The sequence below is a fragment of the Poeciliopsis prolifica genome, unplaced genomic scaffold (genome assembly GCF_027474105.1).
Source record: "Poeciliopsis prolifica strain line A6 unplaced genomic scaffold, Auburn_PproV2 SCAFFOLD024, whole genome shotgun sequence".
In the NCBI taxonomy this organism is placed as follows: Eukaryota; Metazoa; Chordata; class Actinopteri; order Cyprinodontiformes; family Poeciliidae; genus Poeciliopsis; species Poeciliopsis prolifica.
In genome coordinates this window covers 2,056,753-2,077,877 of record NW_026562399.1, presented here as the reverse complement: position 1 = coordinate 2,077,877, position 21,125 = coordinate 2,056,753, and the positions used below count along the sequence as shown (strand labels likewise).

At 38.9% G+C, this 21,125-nt stretch overlaps 1 protein-coding gene across 3 annotated transcripts in view; it reads right to left on the bottom strand.

Annotated features, from left to right (window-relative positions):
- The window catches only part of clip2 (CAP-GLY domain containing linker protein 2), a 37,073-nt gene extending 21,048 nt beyond the window's left edge, over window positions 1–16,025 (bottom strand). For all 3 annotated transcript variants that reach the window (XM_055046588.1, XM_055046590.1, XM_055046591.1), the window contains exons 1-4: window positions 15,583–16,025; window positions 12,584–12,800; window positions 6,205–6,704; window positions 1,619–1,743 (exon numbers count right to left, since the gene is read on the bottom strand). In XM_055046588.1, coding sequence (XP_054902563.1) covers window positions 1,619–1,743; window positions 6,205–6,704; window positions 12,584–12,698 — 740 coding nt within the window. In that variant the 5' untranslated portion in view covers window positions 12,699–12,800; window positions 15,583–16,025. The remainder of the gene's footprint in view (window positions 1–1,618; window positions 1,744–6,204; window positions 6,705–12,583; window positions 12,801–15,582) is intronic.
- Window positions 16,026–21,125: the final 5,100 nt, after the last annotated feature.

Sequence of the window (21,125 nt, the reverse complement as noted above, 5' to 3'; positions counted from 1 at the left end):
TTTACCGCTACCTACAGCTAATGCAGGGAGGGATGGCGACTTGAAGAAATGGCCGCAAATAACCTGCACTAGCGTAGTTAGCTACTTCACTGACTCAGTTGCTTCAGATGCAAATGCAGGTTTTCTTCCCGTAGCTTTCTATCCACACAATGAAATGAGCACACATAAAGCATTTGGGTTCCCTGTTCAAGTTTAGAATTTTCAGCCAAATTCTTTTGTTTCCTTATCTGTCAGTAGGCGATGAAAACTACCACTTTTGTTCTGGGAGCATGTTCAAGACACACCGGTGTGCACTGGAAGTATGACCCATAATCATTTCCCCAACAAGCCTCCCCAGAATAAGGTGGATAGATTTTGATCTAGGAAGAAATTGCAGTCAATTGTGACAAATTTTTGGTTGACTTTCTTTCCTGTTTTGCTATGAAACCACTTGATGCAGCAGTAACATGTTTCCTGCCTTATTCAGTGTACAAACTGAGAGCATTAAGCCTGACTTCTCTATGGTGGATGGCAGGTGCAAACACATTGAAAATGTCAAATTGCACTTCAAATGCATAAATAACAAACGCAACAAAAAAATGCTGCAACTGCAGAAAACTGAAGCACAAGGAAAAACGATGCAAATAGCAAAAAACAACAGCAAGTATAAAACACTGCAAACTTGCGCCACAAAATGGAAATCTTCCAGAACACTAGGGGAAGTTGACCCCAAAATCATATGAACTGGACACTCAGTAAAGACAGGATCTCCAGAAGAAAATTGTATGTTATACTTGAGTTTACAAGTTTACATTAGTTTTTCAAACCGAGTCTTTTACAATATTATAGAAGAGCAGCAAGTTGGTAATATGTCCTACTCCAGACTCCTATAGTGGCCTGATGCACTTATGAGTTTGCAACGTTTTACAATTTCAGTTGTTTTTTTCTATTTGCAGCATGTTTTCTCTTTGCTTCTATTGTCTATACAGTAATTGCATTTGCATTGTTTTACTGTTGTATTTGTTTTGTTTTTTTTTTGCGTGTGTTTGTGTTTTGGAGTGTTTGTAGTGCATTTCACCATTTTTTCTGCATGTTTGCACTTCAAATATGCAGCACCAGAAGAAGTGCGTTTTGCCCTACAGGCAGTTTACCATAAAATCTATCATCTCTCAGTTTCTGTTTAAACATAACACCTTCCAATTACTTCTGCCATTACCTCTTACATAGAAAGCACTCCTGAACCAGTACTTGTGTGTTTTTCTGTCTGTGTGTCGGTTAAGGAAGATGGCCGCTCGCACTGAGGTTCTGGTTCTGCAATACGCTTCTTTTTGTTAAAGGAGCAAAAGTGTAAAGATTTTATAAAAATAATTAGAGGGTTATGTAACTGGCATTTAATAAATAATTGTCTTTATAATTGCATAAATACATCAGTAGCATTCTCAAAAACATAAGCCTGGTAAATGGAGCAAATCTCATCTGGGGTCAGCCGCAGCCATTTTCAAGGACTATTTGGTGGAAGTCATGCATCTAACCATATGGATCCACATCCTTCCCCTTGATTTCCTTTTAGGGGAAACACAGCAGAGGAATTTCAGGGGCTAGGATTTTATGGTGTGTGTGTGTAAATGTGAGTGCGCACCTTGTACCAGCCACTGCACCGTCGTTCTTCCCCAGAGGCTCATCCAGTTCCACCCCGCACCATTCACCCTTGGCGAAGTCCGTTTCCCCCATGTAACGTATTACTCCCATCTTAGAGCCTCCCACCTGAAAACAAAGATGGCGCTCAGACTGATAAAATCAACATGGAGACGATAAACGTTTATGCTGACTTGGAGATTATTGACAAAGAGATGCTGTACCGTGGTGGTGGGATATCAAGCGTCACTTCTAATTTGAAACATAGTAACGAGACAGTTATTTATAAAATGGAGGCATCCCATTTCACAATCAGAAAACTTTAAACGTTTTCACTGACAAAAAAGCTGAAACACATGAAGGAAATCTGAAGAGGATGCAATACGGCTTTCTCTGGTTTTTGAGTCATTTTAACTGGATGGCCATGTCTTGGCAAGTTCTTTTCATTTTCAAACTGTAGACAGAACAGATTGAACTGAAATGTTCATAGTTTTATTATATTGTTTTAGAACCTAGACCTGCTTTAAACTTCTACAGGCAACTGGAAGAAACTGGAGAAAGTTAGTTGCACTAATCCTAAAGCACTAATCATAAATAAGTTCCTCTAACGCTAATACACTACTTAACCGTGTATTTAGAAGAAGCTAATGCTAATGCCCTACCTTCAAAACCAATTACATCTGTCGATGAGAGAGTTCAACCCTCTAGCACTAATTTAATTTTTACATTTAGTTTACTTGCTCCATAATGCCAGTAGATATTATATTTATGTTTCATGTTTGTGTTTAACTTTATTCCTGTATGTTTAATACCTGAAATAAAGTTATTGGGGAAAAAAGAGAGGGATTGTGAGGAGAGGAAATGGAACTGCTGCATAAACAGTTTTAGCTAAACCGCCAACTTAAAAATTAGCTTCGCTTCACATTAGCGGACCAGAGGAAGTTTGTCCACTGCTGGTATTGATACTATTACTGAAAATTACAATGCCTACTACAAAAGATCCACATTTCTCTGACTCTTTTCTTTGTTTACCGTTGTCTCCTTTACACTCTCAGTATCTCAAGAACTAAAAGTACACATAAGGTGAGGAATGTTTAAAGTTACAGTGCATCCAAAAATCTAAAGTGTATTACCAGTATGCAGAGCGTTAATGCATGACAAATGAAACATGGTACAATGTTGCACCTGGTGTTAAGGCCATTCCCATTAAAGTGTAAGTAGGTTCCGATAACATCATATTATTTAGGAGAAAACAGAAGGATGGTTCATGCAGGTTTGTAGAAAAAAACTGCAGCAGAGGTATTCTTTTATTGCTCCAAACAACCGGTTTCAGATGTGGCCAATAAAGTCATGAAGAGCGGTCACAAAAGGAGCGTTTTACACTGCTGAACAATGGACCCATTCACAAACTGATGCTTTTCTGCTAACTCACATGCTGCTTTGGAGCCTGCTGAGTGAAACTACTGAAGCGAAAAGAAGAAGCTCAGAGAAGAAAATAATACAAATATGAAAACTTCAACTTTTAGCCCTTATAGTGTCACTCATCTGTTTCATCTACTTTAGCGCATTTATTCAGAGAAACAGTATTCCAGCAAAGCAGCTGCAGCTTTTATAAATTTATGGGGGAAAAAAAAAATCACCAGTCACAAATAATTCCTCCAGCAACGTCACATCCCTGGGTGAAAATAATGGTTTCCTGTTGGGAGGACAGTTTAAGCTGCACGCACTGCAGCTGCTGAGTGTCTCTCACACATGGCGACCACATGCATGACACACATGAAAACACTCCTGACATCCCATTTTCTCAGGAAGTGACTTCATGAAAGTGGGATCTTCCAGCTAAATGAATGTTTTTTCTGGAAGCATCTTGCAACATCACTACATTTCAAACATTAAACTAATCATTGAAAGTTTTACTGCAAAACTTTGTGTTTGCAGTAAACTTGGTTAAGTGCAGAAAATTATTTTCAATATAAGAACGTGTTGCCATTTTAGATTTATTCCTGGTCAAATGGGAGAATTTAGTTTTTCTACCAAGAGTGTGAGAGCAGTACAGTTCAAAATATGAGTACAAAAACATCTGGCGGGACAAAAATGAAAAATTTAGCGTTCTTTTAATACTTTTTAACTAAATCCTTATAAAAAAAATATACAGTATTATAATACATTAAATGTATTTCATTCATAAAATTAATTAGCTAAAATGATTAACAAAGTAATACAAAAACTGTGCAAGATTTTGAGCTCTATTTTTGCCAGCTGACCTTAGCGGCATCTTGGTGACATCATTTGCTGAAGTGAGGGCTGGACGCCCATCCTTTGTCAACATGTGTTGATATTTGCTCGGTCATTGGGCTGCTCAAACTTATTTTGAGGCGCTCATTGGGTGAGAGGCGGTATACACTGTAAAAACACAAAATCTTACCAAGTATTTAATTTATGACTTAGTAAATAGAAACAAAAAAAAAACTTAGAAGTAACTTTTCAGATAGATATAGAAGATTATTTCAAGTCAAGTACTAGATTATCTGGCAGATTAAGTGTATCAAGACATCTTTCTGTAAGTGAAATAATCTGCTTATTTACCTCAACAGAGGTCTTAAAAATGAGTCCTTCCAGTTTTCCACAGAAATTCATTTAGAATCAATTGATCCACACATTTGTTGTCACTAATGCATAGTTGTGAGTTTACAGTACATTTTTCTCAAAAATGGTGAAGAACATTTGTTGCTGAGTATAGCAAATTTTCAGACAGCTACAGTGACTATTTTTCCAAAGAGAGTTGCTGCGAGCCCCTCCCACCCGTGAGAAACTTACATTGTCTGTCTACCTTGTCATGCAGCAAACCCAGCCTTGTGTACTGTCACCTTACAAAACCTCACAGTGTCAGTTATTTTTTAAAAAAAACTGTATTAGTTATACTGGAATCGGCAGGTCTGATCGGTGATCGGACAGAAAATATATATTCCTAATAAACTGTTAAAATGTTATTAATTTAGGAGAAAATGTTAAGATTAAGCTGTCATATATAAAAAGAGAAAGCAGTGAATTGGGGGATGTTATCAGGCACCGTTGTCCTTCTGTGGATCCACAGTGACGTGTGATGTCACAAGACGTTAGTCGGGAACTGTCTGTCAGCGTGGCCGGCAGACGTCTCAGCGAATCAGGGTTAAACGTCACTAGGGTGTCGTCTGCAGATAAAACTACTCCTTCCTTTCACAATCCTCGACACGTATAATTATTCTTTTACCATAAAACGCTTGAATTTGACAAAATTATCAGAAAGGTTCCCAGTCAGCGCAGATAAACTCCTCTTCAGGGTGTCCCCTCTTCTGCCACCGTTTTAGAATTTGACACCAAATACAGAGAAACAACCACTCGCTTTGTGTCCACAGCGTGTAATCTGAGTTTGTGCTAATTTCACAAAATATCAGAGGGCGAGACGACTGGATAGTGCCACCGCCGCCAGAAGGATTTCACTGGGAGAGGCTTAGGAAATAGATGGATTCACTGATCAATGTGTCAGCAGCGCACGCTCCTCTCCTTAAGTGCTGAAAGTAATCCAGAGTGATTTATAATATTGAGCGGCGTGGAGGTGCTAGTCATCCCCCTCGCCCATCAGTAAATGGAAAGCAAAGGGGGCCGGGGTCAATTTTATCAGAGAGAGAAGGCTGTGTATTCCAGAAGCCGTCCAATGTCACTCGTCACTGTTGGGGAGGATTAGAAGACGACGTTAAGGGGTCTTCTAACATATACCTATTTCTCTTCTCCACATTTTCTGCAACTGAAATGTGGTGAAAATTTGACGTACAAGTTCAAATATATACATACATCTGATATTGCATGTATTGCTAAAGGACTTACTAATGTCCTTTAGCAAGTTACACCACAAACATTCATTTCTGTTGGCATCAAGAAGCTTCTGGTTTAAGTGGTGGATATTCAACCCTCAACTGGTTGAGTTCATTTAGATTAATTGGAACTAAACTTTTACCAATACTGACCACTAGAAACTGTTTTACACTTGAGGCATGTTCACCCAGTTTCACCCATAAATAGGTAAAACCCTGATTCACAGATCAGAAGGCAAACTGGCCTTAAGTGCCTTGCCCAGGGGCACATTGACATGACTGAAGGAGCTGAACCTGCAGCCAGGGTCGCACTAGATGTTTCTATATTAAAACTCCCTCCTTTTCCAGACTCAAGTTTCTATAGATGGATGGACAAATGAAAGTATCAATCAATAGATTGTTTAGACCCAGGGGTGTCCAAAGTGTGGCTCGTGGGCTATTTGTAGCCCTTGGACCGATTTTGTTTAGCACTCGAATTATACAAATGTGGTGGCTGATGCAGATGTGGACTTAATATTTTTAATTAGGGCAAATGTATTACTGATGAATTAAAATCTTGAATTAAATCTTTGTTTACTGTTCAGCAGAAAAAAAATCCTTGATACTTTTCTGCCTTCTGGATTTAATTTAATTTGGCCAACAAAGCAACAATTATGACCCTCTGTCCCCATTAAAAATTTGAATATTTTTCTGCCTTTTCCAATCACATTCATCCAATCTACAACTAGTGGTTACTCACCAGAACTCGATCTCCAACTCTCAGGTCTTTATCTCCACCTTTCTTAACTGAGCCGCTGTCCGACATATTGGAACCCGACTCATTTCCCGTTTTCACTGCGCTGTTGAGGAGCCCTTCTCTGAGCGGCACCACCACCCTCGGGCCAGCAGGGGCGCCAGTGCCGCCTTGGTGAGTCTGATTCTGGGCTGAGTCAGTGGAGTGGCTGTCGCTCCCCTCTCCGACCGGCTGTCGGGTGAGCTTGGAGGGCCGCGTGAAGATGCCCTGGAGGGGCTGGCACTCGAAGTAGCGCACGCCGCCCACCGACCCGTCGTTCTTGCCAACTAGGTCATTCAGTATGACTCCGGCCCACTGTCCGGGGGCAAACTGGGTCTCCCCGAGGTAGGAGATGACTCCGGGTTTGACGCCGTTGACCCACACCTGTTCGCCAACAGTGTAGTCTCCTACAACATCATCGCCTTCTTCTGAGATTTTAGCTGGAGTGGCAGCCTTCGGTGGAGTGCCTAAAAAACACAGACATCATATTTCATCTGTGAATTTTTGCAGTTTCTTGCATTGTTCTACTAAATTACCTCCTCCCACTTAACCGTGACATTCCTGCAGGGAAAAAAAATGCCTATGTGGCAACATTCAGAAGGCAGATCAGGCGATACTCTAATTCTTAGTGAAAAGTGGGTCAGAGACACGGTATCAGTGACATGCCGGTGATTAGCCCTGCCATGCTGCCTGGGATGTTGCCTGTTTGACACATAGACAAGCTGCATCTCAGCAGTCTGTAAGGCTACCATTAGCATGCGGTCGGGTGCGCAGCACTGCCTGTGTGTGTACAGCAGTAGTGGTTGGTGCCAGTCTACTTTCAATAGCACCAAGAACCGAGAGGCTTTCTGGGCCTAATATTGTTGTCCTTTATGTAGCTTATGCCTCAGTTGCTCACATATGGAGTTCTGAGAGCTGTAAGTGAGACGGAAACAACTATTAAAGAAGAAATATAATGATGTGGTAGGAACAGCTTCGAAATTGTCCCAGAATGTGGAGAAAACACGGGGTCACAGAGGTTCCTCATTTAGGCAGATGCCTTTCAAAGTGGGTCACTCTGTTTTTGTCCCATCATGCAGCTGGACTATCAAAAGATTTTTTTTTACTCTCTGTTAATTAATGACCCTCACCAGCCATTTATGTCACAAGAACTTAAGACAAAGGAAGCTAATAAAAAGAAAACAACCAGTAGCGACAGTTTTGTGGAGCATTAACTGCAGCTTCTGTAAAGAAGTGTGTCTGGACGTGTAGTGAGAACCAACAGTGGTGAGATTGTGATGTTTCTTTTATAATGTCATAATCATGGCGTTTCTCAGCCATTGTTCACATCCAGATTTACGGAGTCTGGCGTCTTCTGATGCAGCATTATGATTCATATCTCATGTCAGTGACAAAAAAGTCAAATAAAACCGTTCAAATGACCGTTCAAAACCGTTATATCTGAGTTAGGAACACATATAAAAGTGGTACAAATCAGTGATCGTAGCCTAAAAGTCGGAGAGCCCTGCTGTACAGTCTACCTCCCTACATCTTCAACTGCATCGCTAACACTGTCACATCACTAAGCAAATACCACATGGCCAAAAGCACACCAGAAATATAAATGACAACCTAATAGAAATAGGTCATTGGTTAATAACCTATTTTACCTGTGGAACTGATACAATATGTTAGAAAATAACTACAAGAAACAATGCCATGCACTTCTGTATTTTTATTTATTTCTACAAAAACCAAGATTTTTATTTTGATTTGATTGATTTATTAATTTTTTATTTGTGCACATGAAACAAACATTTATCCTGTTAGTTCACATTTCATTTCTGTGATCGCCATCAGCTGACCTAAAGGACAAACTGTGAAACGCTGGCAGAAAAGTGCGGCACAGAAGTGTGTGTGAAGAAACTGTGAAGAAGGGACAAATCGGTTCAATAATAGGGGCGGGATTACATCAGGGATGAGCTTTGGGCACCTTCATGTTTGCAGTGGTGATGGACAGGTAAACAGAGGAGGACATGCAGCAATCCCCACGGACGACACTGTGCTTCGTAGTGAGATGGGGGAGCAGGTGGAGGAGAGCCTGAGAGGTGGAGGTATGCTCTGGATATCAGGGATGTTTTTTGACTCAAACCACTAGTACTTTCTGAATATGCTACTTTAAAAATGCTTACAAAATAATTTTTATAAAGCAGGTCTGTAGGTTAAAAGACTCAGAGTGGCATTTAAAACCTGAGCTAACACCATGATCCGGGTTTCTTAGGCAACACGGAGGCAGGGGCAAAAGGATCCTTGGCAGAGGGAAGACTGGAAACACAGCCTTTACTTTCACCATTGTGCTTGGCCACCTCCCACCACCATCTGAATCCCACTATTCATCGACTGTGCACAATGAAACCTCCACAGCTTCCTCCCGGACACTCTCCTCCTCCTCCTCCCTCTAATTATCCCCCTGTCTCTCACTGTTTTGGTCTCTCTTTCACAAACACACACCCTCCTCTCTCTTTAAATCCACTTTTTATGATCATTTTCAACAGTGACCACCGCCCTCAGTCGCGTAATGTTTGGTCAGATTTATCTGTGGGGAAGGCCTGACATTGTGTTTTTGCCGTCAGCAGAGGTTGTGACAGCTGTGGACGACAGATGGAGGGGGTGTTGGGTGGTTGAGCCTAAATGTTTTTGACTTTTGATCAATTTGTTGCTTTTAAATGCGTCGCGTCGTGGTCCAGTATCATTTAGCACAATAGTGAGAGTCATGACCAACATTTAAAGGACAAAGTTGGATATTCAAGGTCTTCTCTGCAAATACATACAGAATAAATGTTTTAATTCATTTAATAATGTCATGTTTATCTTGTGGATCATTTTGATGTGTGAAGAAATAACTGGAAGGTTGATATGTAATATTGCTAGGCTCAGGGGAAGCATTGCTCTTGTTCGGTGGTAGTATTTGGTTTGTTTTGCCCAATGCTACAGGCTATGATGTTTTTAATTGTTGCATCACATGAGCTCACATGGTTTCTTAGACTGTCTACTTCACAGGACTCCTTGTACACAACATTTCAAAGCTTTGCATGATCAGTTTCCAGCAGTTTTGGGCAACACTAACTAAAAAGATAGTTACGCTAACCCTAAATCACTAATCATAAACATTAGTTTAGCTAACACTAAAGCACTACACAAACATGGTGTTTAGCTCTGCTAATGCTAAGGTGTAAAAGCAGCATGGTAGCTGGTTCCTTTAATGCAGGGGTGTCAAACTCCAGTCCTCAAGGGCTGATGCTCAGCAACTTTTAGACGTGCCTCTGCTGCACCACTGAATAGAATAATCAGGTCATTAAGGCTTTGGAGATCTGACCTACACAATGAGGTAATTAAGCCATTTCATTCCAGCGTTTTGTACCTGTCGCACATCTAAAAACTGCAAGACACCGACCCTTGAGGACTGGAGTTTGACACCTGTGCTTCCATGCTAAAGTGCTAAACCCACCTGTTATTTAGTGGGAGCTAATGCTAAAGCGCTATACCAACATGATATTTAGCTCTGCTAACCCTAGATCACTACACCAATATTTAGTTATGCTATTTTGTTCTCTCAGGAAAAGACATCCTCAAATTAAAAAGGTTTATTTGTCTAATATTTTCAGAGTGACATCACACTACAGCAGAAGAAGATGAACTCATTTTACAAGTTTTTACACTTGTATTTGCCAGGGAAGCACATCTACAGCTAAGATCCTTGCTGCTGCAAATTGATTTTCCAGAGTTTCAGGAGAAGCAGAACCAGGAGAGGTGGCACGGCTTTGTTATTTTCACCTCAAAAGCAGCTGAAGGAAAGCTTAAAGCTTCCTCTGGATGCCGAGCCAAGTCTTCCAACACAGTGGCCCCTGTCTCTGACAGTCGCAGCAGCAAAAACTAACAAACTGTGGGTTGGGATTCAGAGCACGAGGCCAGGTCACTGTGAAGATTATCTGCTGCAGAAAACAGATCACTGTGTGTGTTTTTAGCCACATTCAGGTAGAAAGGATAGAATAAAAGCTGCAATGTCTCATCTCATTGCTCATTAAACTACTAAAGATACTCAGCTTCCTACAATCTGAGTTGTGATTTGTTTACAAGACTAATTAAGACCTACTTGATGATTTAACCTGCAACCCTTTTCCGCCACACTCTGAAAATTTTCTCAAAACTATCCACAGCTGCGACACAAGCTCATTTCTATCTCTGGTACACCCAATTGGTAGCTCCCGGACAAAAAAAGTCAGAATAACATTCAGCACGCGATTTTGTGTCTCCATCTCTTCACAGGAGCCGAAAGTGAATCAGCTTCATATTCTAGATGTGGTTTGAAATAATGAAGTGTGTGCAGCTGTAAATACCAACAGTGGTATTTACAGCTGTAGGAAAGTCTTAGTTTTGCCATTTGATCAGACTCTAGAGTATATGTAGCAGACTTGTAGGAAGAAGGAGCAGATTTCTATTGAAAAGGTTTTTTAGGGTTAGGTTAAGGACAGGATAAAAAATAAAATGTATAAAAAAGAAAAAGGAAATTATAACTAAGTAAACTTCATTTTTGCCAGTGTCTAAACTAACCTTAGCACCAAAAGTTAGCAATGAATATTATACCACTGAATAAACCTGTTAATTGACTGCACCACATTAGCACTGAGCTGCATTTGTGGGTTGAGCAGCAGAGTTGAGCACATGGGTTGTGACCCCTAACGACGTCAAGTCAGAATGTGTTCACAAGCACGATTTTCAGCCGCAGTTATAGATGGTGCTTGTGGCTCCATTCATTAACATCGGTTTTATTCAGACCACCAGGTGGTTTATCGGCCCTGCCTAAAGCTGTGTGTGTAACACCTGTTAACTACAAACTCTAGTCAAAGTTCACTTACAAAAAAACTAAAACAATGAGAGAATCTATGGACAGAAGAGAGTAAAGTTTGAGTTTGGCTGAAACAGAGCAGAGATTTTCGCCAAACAGTCAGCTACTACAGCGTCCCCCCCAAAAATCACCATCAGGCCAAATTAAAGCTTTGGACGGATAACTGAGAGGAATGTTTGTTTTTTCTGCTTTCAAGTGGCTCTAATGAACCAGGGAAAGAATGCGCTTTCTGTGCTCTGATTGCTCACACATTTAAAGGTCGTGCGGCCTGAAGCATCCCAGAACTGGAACAGAAAGACAGCAACTTAAAACCAGTGAATCTGAGAAGGTATCTGCAGAATATCAGGCGGTGTTTTAAGAGCGCTCTAATGAAAACCTGCAATCAGCGTGAACCCCAGACACTTGTAGCTGTGGTGGATGTAGAAAAAGGGCGGCCGTTCTCCTGTTCCCATTGTCAGGCTGTAATTTAGCACAGACATGCGTGTGGAGCTGTGAGAACAAGCCTGTCATGTGAGCTACAACTGAATGGTGTAAACAGTGTGGCTCTGAACAGCTGGGATTACTTCAGACAAGGCGGTAATTTGGTGAAACTGAGCGATAGCGAAAGATTTACTCAGCAGCTTTGCTGTCCACTTTCTGCTTAACATAATCATTTTATGTATGAACGTTAAAAATCTTAAAAACATTTTTTTCCTTAATAGCTGCGCTTCAATTCACCATAAAACTGTGCAAATTGGAATTACAAAATAAATCTTCTTAATGCAAACTTTATCTACAATAAAGTGTTTTTTCCAGTTATATCAAAATTTGTGTATTTTGCGAGAAATTGCAAAGCAAACATCTGTTTTGCATCATACAAGTCACAAGATTAACCACCGGATGCTGCCACTGCTGGAAATGACAAGTAAGACAACAGGAAGTGGTAGGAGAACAGAATATTTACCTTCTCTTTACACAATGAAGAAAAACCCAGATGATGATGTCATAGGTTTAGAAGCTTCTGATAGGTTAACTAGTTCCACCAGCAGATTGTTTCGCATATAACAAAATTAATTCTCTTGTTATATCTGTCAATAGAACTTGTACATTTTTAAATCAAAATTAAAGAATAACTGTTTTAAAACAAGCTCCTATATTTCTCTGAAAAGTTACTTGTAAGTTAGTTTTGTCCTATTTCACATGTACTATGATATTTGCACAAGAAACCAGACCAAAAATACCTGGTAAGATTTAATGCTTTTGAATAAATAAAAGCATAGAATAAATAAAAAGGTCAGAAATCAATCCAGTGGGAAAACAGAGAAGTGTCCCGGGACGAGAGAGACACACTGAAGTTCTTGAGTGTGTTTCCTACAACAGCTGTGTTAGGCTGACTGAGTTAGAAACACAAATAAATGCTCCAAGCCACTTCCTGCTGATGAGAAGAAATATTCTCAGAGTTTGGAAAAGGAAGTGACTTACTGTCTTTAGTGGCGACAGGGCTGGACGTTCCACCCACAGAGCTCCGTCCCACCGGGCTGGAATGCTTGGCCCCACGGCCGGGAATCTTCAGTCCACTGGATTTCAGCATGTTCATTTTACAGGAGCAGGGACACGGCGGGGATCTGGAGAGATCTTCTGGAGGCGTATGGATCCGGTACTAGATCAAAGAGCGGAGGCTGTTGTTCTCCATGTTTAGCTGAAGGAAGGAAATAGAAGGGAAAAGATGTTAGTACACAAACAATATAAAATACAAAGGTAAAAATAAGGAGGGGACTTATCAAGTCTCCACAAGCTTAACTCTGAGAAAACTGAAATGAGGAATGGAATGGGAATGGCAGAGATTTGCAGCTGCTTAGACAGAGTAGAGGAAGATACCACAAACTATCAATAAAATACTTCAATCGGTTTATACTTGTAATGGTTTCATTTAAAATAATCAATCTATATTTTACTTGTTTCAAACCAAGTAATGAAAACCTTCATTACAGACACAAAGATATTTTTCCAAATTTCATATTTAGATCCATTTGAAGAACAAACTGACTCAGATTGATAGTAAAGTTTGTACGGTGGCCTGGCTGTTTTATCTCCAAACAAGACGAAACAAACCAAATTCCAGACAAAACCCGATTTCATCGTCTCAGATAAGACCAAACAGAAAACAGCTGCAGGAGGGTGGGCTATTACAGATTCTTAAAACTTTTCAACCTATATTACACCCAACTACAAACTTTATTGTATTTTTTTATGTCTAAGCATTGCGTAACTGGGAAGTGGATCCTTTGCCACTAATAAAAATCTAAAAGGTATAGCGTTATCCAAGCTCCATTTATTTTCATACCCTAAAATTAAACCTCAGTGCAACCAACTGCGTGTTTAAATCCAGCTGTTCTGTGACTTCTTTAATATTTATTGAACAAAAATGTGCAAAAACAAACAGAACAAAACAGAACATCAGAAGAAAAGGCAAAATATAAAGCATGAAGAACATTATATCCAGAGATTTGATTGTCTCACAATGGGTCACTAGACCAAAAACAAATACATAAATACATATCTAAAGTATACAATAATAAAAAAACAAAAGAAGAAGCATCTACACACACAAAAACACCAAAACAAAAAAACTAAATAAATTATTAAAAAACCTCTGTCAGAGGTTTCTGGAAAATATTTTCTGTAATTAGACATTATCTTGTGTTTTAATAACTTTATATTCTACTTTTAATTAGCATACTTAGTACGCTAATTAAAAGTAGTTCAACATGTATATGTCTCCAAAAATTAACCGCCAAGTGTCATGTTTAATTTGTAACAGGAAGTTATGGTTCTTTGACGCAATCTGATTGGCTGACAAGTTTTAGCTGTGCGTAACACTGCCCCCTATGGGTTTGTATTGTTTAAAATAACACTATCGCGCTTGTGTGAGTTTATGTTGACGAAAACATTTCAGAAACCAATTACATGTGTACAATATTCTTGTTTTTTACGTATAAAATTTTAAAATATTTCCGTTGTGGCAGATATTTGTTTTTATAAAAATACAGCTACATGTGTACAAGACCTAAAATTCAGCTGTTTTTGATTTGTGCGACAGAAATCTTTAAACTTCAACCTGAGCTCACTGCGAAACACGGTGGAGCAGAGATTCATCTGAAGGCTTCAGGATAGAAGTCCTGGAGGAATGGAGTTGGTGTGCAAGAATGGTCCAGTTAAAGTCTTGACCAAAGTGTCCCCCCCCTACCATTATAACCAAAACCAAAACCAAAGAAAATCTGTGGCAAGAATGAAAAATTCACACTACTTTCCATATAATCTGACTGACTTTGAGCATGAAAAGCACACTATTAAAACCATGCGCCAACCTGTAGAGGTGACCTGCTTTGATAAATCATGGATAAAACACAACTTAGTTCTGAACGTTCCCGGTAAAGGACGACCAACCAAAATTAGTCAGGGTCAGAGTTCACGATTCAAACCATGAGAAAGAGAGCTACAAGGTAAAAACACTGGTGCTCAAGGTAACTTCTTGTAATTGAGAAAGCTGTGAATTTGGATCTCAGCAATAAAATCCTGAACAACAATCAGCATGAATTCAAGCACACATGCAAGTTTACAACTTAATGGCTTAAACAAACTGATGTGGCCTAGTCCAAGTTAGGACTTGTGGCGGAACTTTAACAACATTTTTAAAAAGGGTGTTTCAAGCAGGTCATTCATGCTTGAAACACCCTCAAATATGGCTGAATTATAGAAAAAAAATTCAATCTAAGTTTGCTGCTTATGTTTCCTGCTTAAATATCTAAAATATATTCTAAGTTAGCTGTTACACACATTTAATCCAACAACCACACTATTATTTCACTTTGATCAATAAGAGAGGTAATTCCCTGACATGAAATCTATTTATCATAAGCAATAATAAGAATAACAGTAATTTACTGTGAAGTAATAGTCTCATCAGGCTGATATATGTCCAATGTAGGCCGGTGCCCAAGTGGAGCATGTCCTACAAATCATGGCCCAGAGCCTTTTAGGAAGACATAAAGCTGCTATGGCCTCAAATAAGGAATGCTCACTTTGTTTAAAATTTTTGTTAGGAATTAAATTATGCGATTTTCATGCATAAAGTTGGATTTTACATCTTATTAACACTCATTTTTATTCAGAAAATTTGTCATTTTACGCTTTAAATCAGGTCAATCAAATCAAACTGGCCAAAATTGCGATGCTGGTGGTTTAAAGCTATGCTTCATATGTGGAATAAGCAATGAGCGCTTAATATCTTATTTCTTTAGGGGCATGATGAAGCGTCGGGATGATAATGTATCACAACGCCAGCAGTTTGATCTATTGTTGTAGCGACTGCGGCAGGCAGCGTGGTTCACTCTGCCCTTCACTTCCACCCGAAAGCAAAAACACAGACAGAATTGTTTAAAATGTCTGAAATGACTCAAAACATGCAGGAAAATCCTCACCTTCCTGTGTGGAAATGCGGAGTCCGAGGGGTGTCCGAGGAGCGGCTAACTTCTAGGTCCTCACCGGCGGGAGGAGGGGGAGAGACAGGGCGGATTAGTGCCTGCCACTCCCTGGGATGCAAATATGGATGCTGAGCCAAGAAAAAAACTGAAAGGGGAGAATCTGCGTGGATCAGCGTGGATGATGGAGACAGACCGGTGCGGGGTTAGCAGCAGTCAGCCTGCCGGTTCATGCTCCAGGGTGATAGCTAAGACGGCTAGGAAAGGATGTCGAAAAAAAACCCGACTCTTAAAGAAGCAGAACCGTTTCAGAAATACTTTCAGTCAAAGTTTTTGTTTTCCGTTTATTTTTTTATTCCTGTTTATCCGCTTCGGTATCTCCTCCGCTCTGGTTTCGCCGGTGCTGGTGGTTTATTGGGTCCAGCTCGGCCTCCCGTCTCTGACTCAACCCACCGACTGGATCGAACAAAGGGGGCTGGGAAGAAGAGCCTCCTGAGAGGGAGAAAAAATGAGACTAGACTACACACAGTCTGGCTCATTTTCCTCTTGTTTTCAACTTAAAAGTATGGAGTTATAAACCGAAATAAATTTATATTCGCATTCCCTTTATCTCTCATTGGTACTACTTTTTTAATCGGATTGAACAAATCCGAGAAAGGAACGTTTTTTCAAACATAGACATGATAATCCGCTTAGTCTTCTCATTTTCTATGTTTCAAAAATATTGAATCTTTTATGTAAATCAACTAAAATAACACAAAAAAGTCGCTTAATCTTGTTTTATGTGTTTATGACCTTGATCAATTATTTTTGTATATTTTCACACTCATTTGACACCTAGCCCAGTGAATTTTTGGATTTTCAACATAATTTATAGTGGTAGGGGCGGGGACACTTTTCTCTTAATGCTGTGATTGGACGGTGGATTCACAATCATTTAAAGTGCTCCCTGATTGGGCATTTTTGTTTCTCAAAGGCGTGGCCAGTTTGACAGTCTTCACCGCGAAGACCTCCGCTGCTGCACTGATTTACTGCTGGATAGAGCCCCAGATAAAACCCACATACCAATAAGGCGCATGCGCATTAGGACAGTATGCTAACGCGGCATCCATATTGTGATAGGCATTTCTGTTAAAGCACACAAAAACTATTGAGCAAGTCAGGTATGTTTTCAACTATTTTAGTCCAAGCAATATGACTGTTTAGTCTGGGTTGATACTCTCAAGCATTAGAAGCACAAATAGGCACTTTTTCATTTCTATTTCTGTGACGATGGGCTATAAATAAAGTTTAATTTACTTGCTTATTCCAAATTAGAAAATTATGTTAATGCTCAGTGAACCAAATCAAATCACTTTGACTCTTTTTGCAACATAATATTTAAAATAAATATTGTCTAAAATAACTTTTTAACATACTTCTTTTAGTTTAATTTAGCTGACAAATTGTTTTTATTGTGTTTATTAGGAAAACTGTGAAAATGTAAAAGGAAATAATTTATTTTACAATGCCATGTTTTAAATGTTTAAGTATCAACAAATCATTTCGAAAGAACAATTGTTTAAAATAACTAGTTTAGAGACTATATCTGTTAATCACTGCATTGTCTCCTAAAACTCCACCAATCAGCCATTTTCCTTCAAAACAAACAAATTGTGCAAAGTGAAAATGATGGCTTCCCTCTCAATAAATTTTAGGTTGTAATTTTTATGATGGCCACTAGAGGGAACTAAATACTAGTTAAAGACTAAATACATTCAACATGTATTTAGGACACCAAAGCTGAACGTGAATCGTCAGAGTTACTGAACCTTTACTGGGCCAAATGGTTTTAGTATGGCTTTAGATAGCACTCCAGATACTTTGGAATATGTATATTTTGAATGCACAAAATCTATGGTGTAAATATTACACCCTGAGGCAGTGTCCATCAGGTGTTTACTATAGCAGTTCATAAGCTGCTATTGTATGTATATATATGAAAACTCTTGTAACTCATATCAAATAGAATATACAATTTTCCGACCAGTCTCAGATCAGTTCTGAAAATTATATCCATTAGTCAGGGAACAAATAATTTCATACGTCACAGAAAAGAAAGGAAGGAATACAGTTAGGGCCAGACATATTTGGACAGTAACACAATATTTGTGAGTTGGGCTCTGCATGCCACCGCATTGGATTTGAAATGAAACCTCTACAACAGAATTCAAGTGCAGATTGTAACGTTTAATTTAAAGGGTTGAACAAAAATATGTGATAGAAAATGTAGGAATTGTATACATTTGTTTACAAACACTCCACATTTTAGGAGCTCAAAAGTAATTGGACATATAAACATAACCCAAACAAAAAAGTTTTTTCTCAATATTTTGTTGCGAATCCTTTGGAGGCAATCACTGCCTTAAGTCTGGAACCCATGGACATCACCAAACGCTGGGTTTCCTCCTTCTTAATGCTTTCCCAGGCCTTTACAGCCGCAGCCTTCAGGTCTTGCTTGTTAGTGGGTCTTTCCGTCTGAAGTCTGGATTTGAGCAAGTGAAATGCATGCTCAATTGGGTTAAGATCTGGTGATTGACTTGGCCATTGCAGAATATTCCACCTTTTTGCTCTCATGAACTCCTGGGTAGCTTTGGCTGTATGCTTGGGGTCATTATCCATCTGTACTGTGAAGCGCCGTCCGATCAACTTTGCAGCATTTGGCTGAATCTGGGCTGACAGTATATCCCGGTACACTTCAGAATTCATCCGGCTACTCTTGTCTGCTGTTATGTCATCAATAAACACAAGTCACCCAGTGCCATTGAAAGCCATGCATGCCCATGCCATCACGTTGCCTCCACCATGTTTTACAGAGGATGTGGTGTGCCTTGGATCATGTGCCGTTCCCTTTCTTCTCCAAACTTTTTTCTTCCCATCATTCTGGTACAGTTTGATCTTTGTCTCATCTGTCCATAGAATACTTTTCCAGAACTGGGCTGGCTTCTTGAGGTGTTTTTGGGCAAATTTAACTCTGCCCTGTCTATTTTTGGAACTGATGAATAGATTGCATCTACATGTCAACACTTTGTATTTGCTTTCATGGAGTCTTCTCTCTACTCTTCACTCAGAGACAGATACCCCTACTTCCCTGAGAGTGTTCTGGTCCTCAGTTGATGTTGTGAACGGGTCCTTCTTCACCAAAGAAAGTATGCGGCGATCATCCACCACCGTTGTCTTCAGTGGACGCCCAGGCCTTTTTGAGTTCCCAAGCTCACCAGTCAATTCCTTTTTCCTCAGAATGTACCCGACTGTTGATTTTGCTACTCCAAGCATGTCTGCTATCTCTCTGATGGATTTTTTCCTTTTTTTCAGCCTCAGGATGTTCTGCTTCACCTCAATTGAGAGCTCCTTTGACCGCATGTTGTCTGGTCACAGCAACAGCTTCCAAATGCAAAACCACACACCTGGAAACAACCCCAGACCTTTTAACTACTTACTTGATTACAGGTTAATGAGGGAAAGGCCTTTTGAGTTAATTGCAGCCTTTAGAGTCCATTGTCCAATTACTTTTGGTCCCTTGAAAAAGAGGAGGCTCTGCATTACAGAGCTATGATTCCTAAACCCTTTCTCCGATTTGGATGTGGAAACTCTCATATTAAAGCTGGCAGTGTGCACTTTCAGCCCATAGTATATATAAATTGTATTTCTGAACATATTTTTGTCAACAGCTAAAATAACAAAACCTGTGTTACTGTCCAAATATTTCTGGCCCTAACTGTACATTGTAAAATATCTTTCACGTTAGAATCGCAAAATTTATATCAGAAGTTAGCAGAAAATCAAATGACTATTAGATCTAGTGGCTAAAGGAATAAAAATTGATTAGTACCCTCACTCAATGAAATGAACTTAACTACACATATACAGTATATTTACATTACAATTGGACCAAGCCTCATGCCATCTTCTTGCCGACGATGTTGTTGACTATTTGTCTAAGACCAAACAAATTCATATTTTGTGTTTGTTTCTCTGATTTACAGTAACTGACCAGCAGCCAGCTTCAACATAATAACAAAGAGTCCCAAGCTGACCTGAGCAGCTAGACTCATTGATATGCAGTGTGTCTATATAATGCCTCTCTGTGGTTCATAATAATGGCGTAGTGTTTCAGAGAGTGTGGACGTTGACCTCTCAGTCTGCTTTGTAGGGGAAGTGGCTGGATTACAACCTAATCCCATTATGATGATGTGGCCATGTGAGGCCTGGATGGAAGGATCAGAAACTGAAGACTCAAGTTTGGGAACTTAATCAGAAACAGACCCAGTGACTAATAACGCATTTGTGAAATGGAAAAGCTTAAATAATAATATAAAAGAAAACCTGTGAAGTTTCACTTGCTCTCATCTTGGGATACACCAGCATGGTATGTAATGTTTATTTATGGAATTTCACTCCACCTTTATTGTCCTCTAGAAACCTACAAGCCAACAAACATCATTTAATTGATTAGGTACCGGAGGCTGCCAAGTCTGTCGTCAGCCTGAGTTATAAATTCACATCTTATTATTGCAGCCTGTGAGCAGTTTGTATATGGAATGTTGAATGTGCCAAAAAACAGAAATCAGCAGTTTAATTTCAACTGAAAAATGAAACTTTTTCAAAATATACAAGAGAAGAACTATTTTACATTCATGAGATTTTAATTATCATCACTGTTTCTGGACAAATGTATTGTTTAATATGACTTACTTTTTTGTTTTTCAAGTTTGTTTTTTAATTTTTAGTAGATGATACTGACCTGTAGAATGTTTACCGTACTTCAGATTTAATTCATTTCTCTTACTAACAGTTTAAGCACTAAATAAGCAAAAAACAATGAAAGAGAGTAAATCGCTTTAGTATGATTATGATACTATACATATTTATTGTCAATATGCATCATTACAATAAATAATTTTTATTTAGTTTAAGCAGTTATATGTATACACATATCTTCATTAAAAATATAATTATATTAATAAGTGAAAAAAATAAATAAGAGAAGGAGATAAAATGATTTATTGATATTTCATATTTGTTAACTCTTTTTAATATTCTTTTTAATATTAAGAATAGATGAAGCCAGTTGTACAGTAATTTAATCAATTTTCCTAAATTTAACTAAAATAGTAAAATTTGGGATATGACTTTTAAAATATGACTATTCAAAACATTCCTGTTTTATTTATTATAAACCCTTTAATAAGGACATTATTTGTTATTATGCTCCAATAAACTTAAAAAATTTTAGTAATCACCTTTAAAACTAACAAAACATCAGGGGTATTGCTGGACAAGCTGTACTGGGGAAAACAATAAATTATTATTGAAATAAAATGTGTGTTAGCGAGTAAAAATAAAGTTCATTTGTTTTTATTGTATGGTGAATCCAGTTATTGTTAGCATTGTGTTTTTATCACAGCATCTGTTCCAATAACATTTCTTGTAATATTTAGCTGATATTGTTAGCGTATTTCACATTTACCCAAATGTTTTTACATAATACACATGTATATGTA